A 9,688-nucleotide genomic window follows, 5' to 3' on the forward strand; every position below is an offset into this window, starting at 1 on the left:
AGTATAAAGCACTAGTTTCTGTACTACTTTAGTTTGCTAAGCAATTCCACAAATGAGAGCATCTCAAAAACAGAAAGAAATAAAAATAATTATTAATGCTCTGTAAGTGTTGGCAATCACATATATAGTTCCAAAACTTATAAACATCGAAGTCCCAGCCATGGATCAGGGGCCTACATTAAAGTTAAAATTGCTAAAACGTGAATCATATTAAGTAGCTAAACTTGTGCAGAATGACCCAATGATAAAAAAGCATTGTACAACCCAAATAAGTTCACAAATGCCAATCAACTTTCATGAGTGGATTTCCACAAGATTAATACACCCGGACATCCAACCAACAATGCGCAACTCCGTTCACACTTCATTGAGAATTCCAACATTACCTAGAAAGCAAACCATATAAAAGTGAATTAGACCCATTATCTTGAAAATTAAGCGATATGAAGTACCTGACTGGTTTGGTCAGAGAAATCATTACTCATGCAAATAATATTTAGTACACTGGTTTGAGGAGATAAAAACTTGAAGGGAATGAAAATAAAAGGACAAGAAAAGATTTTATGAGGACTAAAAAAATGTGGATTTCAGCTATTGTTTGGCAAACGGGGTAACTTTGTTTCAACTAACTTCTATGCTGCAAGAGTGAAATAAATGTGAGAGGGTGGTGTATACATTAGTAGCAATTTATTTTTCACATGTCACATTCATGTTGTACTTGTACCATACAAGTGTGAAGCAACTTCTTCAAATTCACAACATCCAAACCTCAAACAAGTCCACCTTTCATTAGCACCAACGAAAATATAAAGAGCATATACAGAACATTACAGGCCAGGGGGAATGCTAATAGCACATTATGAGATACTCTTTTTCAACACTTCCTCCAATCTTAAGTGAAATCTCACGCTAGTTCCACTAGATAACTATGGCCAGTCTTTATTAGAAGAATTTCATTCAATAATAGTGTCTAAGAGTGTGAAAGGTGTTGCTAGTATTTGTCAAAAGCCAATGTAATTGCACAAATAGTTAACCTATGTATTTTTCCAAAAGATGAGAACAGTTGTCATTTATTGTGAAGCCTAAATGCAGCTTAAATGTTGAAAGAGGTAGTTATGGACTAGGACATTATCAATCCCCTTCACAAATGAGTCAATTAACAAAATACCCTTTTGAAGGAAATAAATTGTATGCCACTTCTCAAGTTCTCGTACATAACTAACATCCAAATTTTCCTAACAAGCTGTAAGCAAAAGAAGTCTCAAACCTGTATCACTAAAGACCACCTCCTTCATGCTTACTGTTGCTATGACTTTGCTATACACAAATTAGCGTTGGAATGAGATAGAATAGGAACCAGTGTTTGGATCTTTGACGGCTTTAAAGTTGTCCACACTCATCCCAAAGCGGCCCAGGACAGAATTGCCCATATCTTTCAATTTTCCTGCATTAAGAAAAAACTCTATCTAAGCAAATGATGACAGTACAATATACCAATCACTAGTCACAATATAAAGCACTTCAGCACAGTCCAAATGAGCTATTCGAAATTCATGATAGCACGTTGCCTTCATAAAACAGAATAGTAAATATTCACTGCTAACCAACTCGAATAAAAAAGGAAAAAAAAAAAAACCACCAAGCAAAACTTGCACTCAATGCTTAACCACCTAACAGAAGGAAATCATACAAGGGTTAAGAACATAAGCAGAATCTAATGACACTGAATATTCAACAAGCTAACAGAAATAAACAAAGTGAGGCTTAACCACACAAGGAAGCCAACTGCTTGCTTAAACATTTTGCAGAAGCCAACCTCATCGTCAGCTGAGACCAAGGCTTAACCACCATGTAAGGTAGAAGAAAAACAAATTAGTAACATCAAAATTTAACCACCCAAAGCAACACGTAACTTATCGATGTTTAACCACCAAGGGATAAAGCAAATAATGTCTAAATAGAAATAACTAAGTCATCAAAAATAGCCATAATACCAAAGCAACACTTGAGATCTTGACGACTTCAAGAGCCATAATATAAGAAAGTGATCTTTGAGGTAATATGAACACAATAGACACGTCTCACAATGGTAGATTTGTGGCACCCAAACATAGTATAGGAGGGAAAAATAACAAAAAGTTGAGTAAAAGAAAATAACAACCTCGGACATCCATTTTCAGAAGAAAAAGCCTCTTTTCATGATGAACATCAATGCCCCAAATCCATTTTTAAGATCTCACATGACTAGAGATAAAGTAAATTTAAATTATATAAGTAGAGACAATCCTCATCTCTCAAACCGGTTTTGTAAAGATAAGTTAAGTTTAAACTCACTTCCTAAAAGGATGATGATTTGAAGAATGAATTTTCCATGCTGGAGACAACTATTGCAGATGGAAAATGATATTGACAATCTTTTGGCTTTAGATGCCGACCAGTTGTATAATAATGGTGACAAGGAGAATGTTGAGGAGCCTCAGTCAAGATTGATGGGGGTAGTCAAGGAGAAAGGAAAACCACATCATGGAAGGGTTGAATCTGAACTATTCAATGAGATCATGAATGTGTCAGGTGTTTGATCATGTGGTCCTAGAGAAGTGGTTTGCAGAAGGGCATGATCTAACCCAAGATGAGGTGTCACATGCCATGGTTTATCTTCGAAGGCAAAAGATGTTTAGAAGAGTTTTGCAGCTCTCATAGTGGCTTGAGCCAAAAAACCGGTTTGAGTTTCTTGAAAGAGATTATCAAGTCACATTGATTTAATTGCCTAAGCACATGGTTTACACAAGGCAGAGGTTTATATTGAGACTATTCAAGAATCTTGTAGAAGAGAGATGATGTACATGACTTTATTCGCTAATTGTGTCATTCAGCACAAATTGAACAAAAGCCAAGGAAGTTTTCAATAAAATGAACAATTTGGACATTCCTGTTACAGTATTTGCTTGCAATCAAATGTTACTTTTGTATAAGAGGAATAACAAGAAGAGAACTATAAGAGGAATAACAAGAAGAGAACAATTGTTGTATTATTGTTGATGGAAAACGAGAATATCAAACCTTCTTCTCTTATTCAATCTTAGTAGACACAAAAGGCAGTCCAGAGATATTTATGGAATGGATCAATTTGTTGATAGACTAAAAGCTCAAGGCATTGAACCAAACATTAAAACATAGAATGTTTTGGCTAGGCATTACATCCCAGTTGGACTTCAAGATAAATCTGAAACCTTATTGAAGGAGATGGAAGCTAAAAACATAAAACAGGATTGGTGGCTATGCCAAATTTTACTTCCCAACCATGCAAACCTAGGAAAAGTGGATGAATTGGAAAAAATTTGGTTCCAATTGAAGCTTGGGGAAATTTGAATAAGGTTCATGGAGTAGAGAATTTTTTGTGGCAATTATAAGGAAATGGAAGCTTTCTTCTAAAGGTTTATGCAAATAATAAGATGCTAATGGAGGGTAAGGATCTTATTAAGCGTATGGCAAATAGTGGGTGCCGAATAGGCCAACTAACTTGGGATGCAATAGTGAAACTCAATGTCGAGGCCAGGGAAGTGGAGAAGGCAGACTCTGTTCTTAAGAGGGCAGCCCAGTAGAGCCAGATGAAGACAATGTTTTCCACCTACCTAACTATTTTGCAGCAGTATGCTAAGACGGGTGGGCTTTTATAACACAAACAAAATTCTATAGAATGAAACAAGTTGATTATCCATCTAGTCCAAAGATGTACCAAGTTCTAGTGAACACCTATATAAATGCAAAGGTTCCAGCCTATGGCATTAGGGACAGGTTCAGAGTTGATAGTATAATGACCCATAATACTTTGGCAAACCAGTTGATTCAGGTTGATAGATTTAGGAAGAATCCAGTCTCGATTTGCTTGATTGAGGAAGCCAGCAGATACCTGTATAACTGTTTTTCTTACTCATCATACACATGTAATTGTTAGTCAAAGAGTAGGTTAACTATATCTTTGATTTGAAAAGTTTGTGCACATGCTTGAAAAACTCTTTAGCAGTTACTTCTGCAGAGTTTTTGTGCTATTGCGTAATTTGGTATCTGTCTTGTATCTTGCAAGTTATGGTTGAAACTAAACTTCTAAAACAAGATGCTTGATTATTGCAGATGCACTGCGTTATTGGAAAGTTTTGGAACTTGAATAGATCATGGTTAGCAACATGTTTTTGCTTAGGAGCAATAGGGTTCCTTTGCATTTAAGTAGCACAATTGTCCCAACTCAACTATATTTACTTGTTGAAGGTTAAACAATCCTCTTCTTGGATTCTAACCAATTTCATGATGTAAACCATGCACATTACTAAAGAAGAGTTTTGATTAGGGTTTTAGCTCTTGCATCACTTTTTTTCAAAACCACCCATGTGAGCTGTTCGTCAAGATTTCATCCCTCTCAGAACCTGAGGGTATAATGTGTGAACTAAATGTGAGGAAGAAAAGAATGGTATCACTAAGTCTCATGGAATACCACGGTGGATTGCTAGTGTGGAATACACGTTTTCATTCAGGGAAAGTGCATAAAAACACGTGAACTTCATAGTCCACAATAAAAGAAAATAAAAGGCAGCTGAACAGGAGATATATCTTGGGAATCAAGCCATGAAGTTTTGTAGCAAGTGTATGTTAATAGGCAAAACAAAATACAGGTAATGAAATGAAGCAAGCCTATGAACCCCTTAAAGAAAAACAAAATTTATAGATATTAAAGTATGAAGAGAAAGACAAAAAGAGACTCACCAATCATTTCCTCCTTCATTTTTTCCCGTTTTTCTGCAGCAAGGGGCTCTAGGCGCCGAATACTTTTCCTAGCTTGATCATTTGAGGGATCAATTTCTAAGATCTTTTTCATATCTGTAAATTATTTTAAAAAAAAATGGTGGCAGGTTAAGAGCTGGTTATGAAAGAAGACAAAGAAGTGTAAGAATCAGAATGCTATTGGTGTGCTAAATACACAGCATGCACTTATACATCAATAACCAAAATTAAGGGATAATTAGGACAGCCTCCCTTGGGTCTCTACACATTTTTTATATTAGAAATAACACCTCTCTCCTTACTTTCCTAATTACAAAGAGCAATAGAGTTGGAACATGACAGAAGTAAGGATGGTAAATGAACCCATCCCCGTGATTATTATCCGAACCCATCCTGATTATGATGGAGAATCCCGCATTGACCGTATGGATATGGGTAAAACCCAATTTTTTCAATTAGTTATTGGGATGAAGATGGTATGTACATAACCGTCTCCATCCCTTCCGTCCCCTATCTCCATTTTAAATTACTAAAACATTTTTAATTTATTATGTAATCAATTTTTTTGTCCTTCATTTCATAACATCCTTTTAAGACACAGATTTGATTGCTCTTACTCTTTTATTCTTATTTAATATTTATACAATTATAATTTCTTTCTTGATATTTGACATTGGAGTAAAAAATGTGTATCCTTTTCACATTTAATACTTCACAACATGATATTTTCTTTGCTATGAATTTTACTTTTTGTAGAAAAAGATTATTAATTAATATTTGGAACACTAAAAGGGCAGGTACAGGTATAACCGTTTCCCAATGGGGATGGGTCAAAAATATCAAATCCGTTGGGAAGGATAAGTGCAAACCCTGGAGGAGGTTGGTATAATTACCCACTACCCTATTGTAAAATCTGAACTCACCAGCAATGGCCTCTTCAAAATGCTCGAGCTTTTCATGAGCTTCTCCTCTTCTCACGAAAGCCTTAACGTACACAGGATTCAGTTCTAATGCTTTTGTGCATTCCTTGATTGTGTTATCATATTTTCCCTGTGGCATATTTGACAATTGTTTAAGAAAAGCAAACAAATAACAAAGTGGGCACAAAATTATGTCAGGATAAACGAAATGCTAAATCTTGTTGTGGCTTTATCTGGGATAAAAATCATCAAATGATAGCATACATATCATTAAAAAATTGAACTGAAGGAAAGAATACAAGAATAAAGTATATTGCTTGATGAAGTTTGTTTTAACAGAATCCCACTTGATTGAAGCAGCTTGGGATCAGGTTTTGCTCAGATTTATTAAATGAGGTACTAATGTGTAAGTACATAGCCAAGCTAATTTTGGCATATTAGTATCTATCCCTGAACTCTACAAGAAACTAGGTTGATACTTAATGCTCATCAATATATATTTAACTGTTTCTAAAACATGTGGAATTGCTTATGGTTGTGTCATAATAATGCTCACATTTGTAGGGGAGCCTCGTTTCCTTAAAAATTATAATTTCTATTAAATATTACGCTTAAGCTTCCCTGTAAAGTTCTGCCGCTCAATTTCTGCTAGCAGGTAGCTTTGCAGCATAATTTACTTTTTCTAAGGTTTTACTTTCCCTCTTTTCTCTATCATTTATGTAATTTAAAAATAATGATGCTTTGTATTGAGAAAATAATATTTTTAAGCAAAACATAAACTACTTAATTTTTTTAGTTTTGTTTCTTCAAGAACAGTATGAAATAGAAAAACAAAAACCAACTTTCAGTTTCAACCAATAACTCTGAACTCTGAAAATGCAAACATGGAAAGGTCAAGGACCATAGCTAGACCACTATGCATAAGCCATGGAGGAAAAACATTGAGATCAATAGGTCATCTAGTAGACGTGAGGAAGAGCATAACAAAAAAATGTGATAATGAATGCATTAACCCAGGATAAAAAAAGGCCATACCAGTTTCAGAAAGCACACACCACGGTTCGAGTGGCATATTGACCGTATTTCCACAGATGAAGGTGTGTCTGGTGCTACTTGTAAAGCAACTTCATACTGTGATAACGCCTCTTCATACTTCCCATCTACAAAAAGTTTGTTGCCTTCAACCTTTGCTTCATTTGCTTGATCCAATGCTTTCTATGACACAAACCAACAGCGCTCAATACTCTCTTTACATGCACAAGGCTTAATATACAGTTGTAAAACAATTTCAAAGTTATCAAAATAAAATTTTCACTGCGCAGGCTCTCCAATATCTTCATCATAGAGCATGAGAATTTAATCACTAATTGACCACATAAGCTAGGTACAAAAGAAGAGAAGTACTAGTTAAACATTATGTAAACACTTATATCACACCCTCTGATACAAGTTAAAATTTATTCAAAACTGTAAAATCACGAGATGAGAGTCATTAAACAAGGTGCAATGCCAACACAATTCTCAACCATTTCAGTCAAATATACAAAACATAGCATTTTTCATTATACAATTCAGTGAATTAATTAGAAACTAGTCGATATTACTTTTGCAGTAATCATTATAAAAAATCGACTGTAGCCATCCAATACATGATCCAAAAAACCTTTACAACCCTTTAAAGCACTTCAATTAAACCCATTGTTTCAATTAGAAAAACGTAATTGTCAAAGAAGAGAATAGTTCAGCAATCAGAAGGATCCTAGAGACTAAACCCTTAAGTTCAACACATAACCACCTGTCTAGATTCTTCTTCGTTGATCAACGCATTCTCGGGGGACTCTTCAGTGATCAAGGCATTCTCAGAGGATTCGGCGGTGCTCTGAGGAACATCGCGTTCAGGTTGTTGCTCAGTCTGCTGCTGCCGGTGGTGTTCCTCGGGGTGATTCTGCTCCTGTTCTCTGTCTGCTCCACCATCTCCGCCGTCATCATCACTGGCGAGATCGGCCTCGCTGGCGGTTTCGAAGCCATCGGAAGCGTCGTTGGCAGCGCCGGCAGCGTTGGAGCGGCTCGCATTTCGGTGCTCGCTCTCTTCCTGTTCTATAACCACCATCTTCTGGAAGGTTCGCTGTGAAGGACCTGTTCGGATCAGCAGGAAGCAGAAAATGGGATTCTTTGCCGCAGAAGAAATACGTGTTAGCTTCCTTGATACGGTTGGGTTGGGACGCCGACTTATGGTTTGGGTGTTTCTAGAACCAGCGAAAACCAGAACACACCGTTTTTGCAAAGTTTGATTTTGTCCTCTTCATAAACATGTGGTTGAACATGAACATGAACCGTTTGCACTTAGGTTTACGTATTTTTTCTTTGGAAAATAAAAAGAATAACAAAGTCATTGATGTTTAAAACCTTTTTTTTTTCGTTTAATTGGGTCGATTTTAAAAAAAAGTATACTACAAAACTAATTTATATTCAAGGAATTTTATAAAAACAAAGGTTATTTTTTTGCTTGATTGTTATTCTACAATATCAATGACGTGATTCTGTATATTATTAATTATATATAGCATAATATTGTGCTATATATATATTATTTGTATATATTATTTAATTTTTAGAGTAAATTGTGATGAAAAAAAGATTATTTACATCTTTTAATGACATATTAGGGGGAAATTTGAAATGAATTGTTTTTTTCTTTAAGTTGAATAAGGTGTGTATGCATGGAAATTAGATCTTCTGATCCAAACTTAATTGTGATGGGATGGGTTTGATTTCAGCTATAGAATTTTTTATTTTTTATTTTTGTACAAATCTTAATTTAGACCAATGAAAATTATTGATATGGATTAATTTTATTTCAAATTCTATTTAAACCAACTCATTCCATCTATAATTTTATCTATATAAATATTAAAATAATTTGTCCTAAGATTATTTTAAGACGTGAATATGTAAAAGTATTTTTAATTTTTTTTTCATGTGTTACAGTGTTGAACATATATGATTGTATTCATTCAAATAAGAAAAAAGAAAGAAAATTTATGAACGAGTCTCGTTTGTATGTATTCATCAAGTTGATAGATATCAAAGGAAATAAGTAAAAGTCAATATGATATTAAATTTTCTCTTTATGTAGAGTCATGAATGTTTCATATATAATTAGTTCATGACACTAGTTCTAAGCAGCAATATTTTCAACAACACGTAAAAACTAATTTGTTCGTTTGATAAAATTTTAATAGTTTATAATTTTGATTAAGTACTCAAAGTATACAAATATGATTATATTTTGTATGATAAACAGTGATTACTTTTAATATCAAATTATGTAAAATGTAAATATTTTATGTATATGATGAAACAACATTATGTAGTCCATGTAGTCATACTTTTACGTCTAATATAATAATATGTGTTCAAACGATATACAAATAAAAGTAAGTTAGTTTTATACTAAAATGAAAAAATACATGGTTATTCTTTATTATGGATAATGCCTACCATTTTTGTATGCTTGAAGATGTCTATTAAATAATTTTTCTTTCCAAAATCTTTGAATAAGCACTATCAACTCTGAAAACAAATAACTGTTTATTTAGTTAGATTAAGGTTATGTACACTTTCTAAAATGAAGATAAATACATCTTCTGATTAGGATGTTTCATAAAGAATAAATAACCATTTATATTGCTTGGAGTGCATTTAATATCATCATTAAGAAAAATTCTTCAAATGAAAGAAAGAAATTAAAAAAGAATTAAAGTTGTTCAGCTACCAAAAATGATTTTACAAGTATTTTTTTTCAAAGACTATATAAAGCAATTCAAGAAGAAAAATATAGACCATATTGTATAATTCGGAAACATTTTTATATTTTTAACCAACACAAAGCTTTAAAAATATAATATTGTTCGTGTTTAGTCACCAAATAGAGAAGAGCATCAATTTACATACATAAAGAGAATCAATCTTTCTAGTGAGCAAAAGTGTAA

The 9,688-nt window shown here is 33.8% G+C and overlaps 1 protein-coding gene and 1 pseudogene across 2 annotated transcripts; one reads left to right on the forward strand and one right to left on the reverse strand.

The window, feature by feature from the left end:
• Nucleotides 1-66: 66 nt before the first annotated feature.
• On the reverse strand, nucleotides 67-7,994 carry LOC108326810 (uncharacterized). 2 transcript variants are annotated; one of them, XR_008247349.1, is made up of 6 exons: nucleotides 7,492-7,992; nucleotides 6,732-6,911; nucleotides 5,700-5,826; nucleotides 4,759-4,872; nucleotides 1,268-1,444; nucleotides 67-386 (listed from the first exon to the last, which is right to left on the reverse strand). XR_008247349.1 is itself a non-coding variant. In XM_052873888.1 (5 exons), the coding sequence occupies exons 1-5, from the start codon at nucleotides 7,804-7,806 to the stop codon at nucleotides 1,329-1,331; spliced, it is 852 nt and encodes a 283-aa protein (XP_052729848.1). In that variant the 5' UTR covers nucleotides 7,807-7,994; the 3' UTR covers nucleotides 67-1,328. The 2 variants fall into 2 exon arrangements, 1 of the variants encoding a protein (XP_052729848.1); XM_052873888.1 differs by having other exon boundaries at nucleotides 67-1,444; nucleotides 7,492-7,994.
• LOC128195637 (pentatricopeptide repeat-containing protein At1g80270, mitochondrial-like) lies at nucleotides 2,670-4,225 on the forward strand (annotated as a pseudogene).
• Nucleotides 7,995-9,688: the final 1,694 nt, after the last annotated feature.

Source organism: Vigna angularis, chromosome 2 (assembly GCF_016808095.1).
Source record: "Vigna angularis cultivar LongXiaoDou No.4 chromosome 2, ASM1680809v1, whole genome shotgun sequence".
Taxonomy (NCBI): Eukaryota; Viridiplantae; Streptophyta; class Magnoliopsida; order Fabales; family Fabaceae; genus Vigna; species Vigna angularis.

Excerpts from the sequence above, each read along its gene's own strand:
- LOC108326810 (XM_052873888.1), bottom strand. The coding sequence starts at position 7,806 with ATGGTGGTTATAGAACAGGAAGAGAGCGAGCACCGAAATGCGAGCCGC. Across the intron at positions 6,912-7,491 it reads ACGAAGAAGAATCTAGACAG|AAAGCATTGGATCAAGCAAA; the intron begins GTGGTTATGTGT and ends TTTGTGTCATAG. Across the intron at positions 1,445-4,758 it reads AATGAAGGAGGAAATGATTG|GAAAATTGAAAGATATGGGC; the intron begins GTGAGTCTCTTT and ends TTCTTAATGCAG.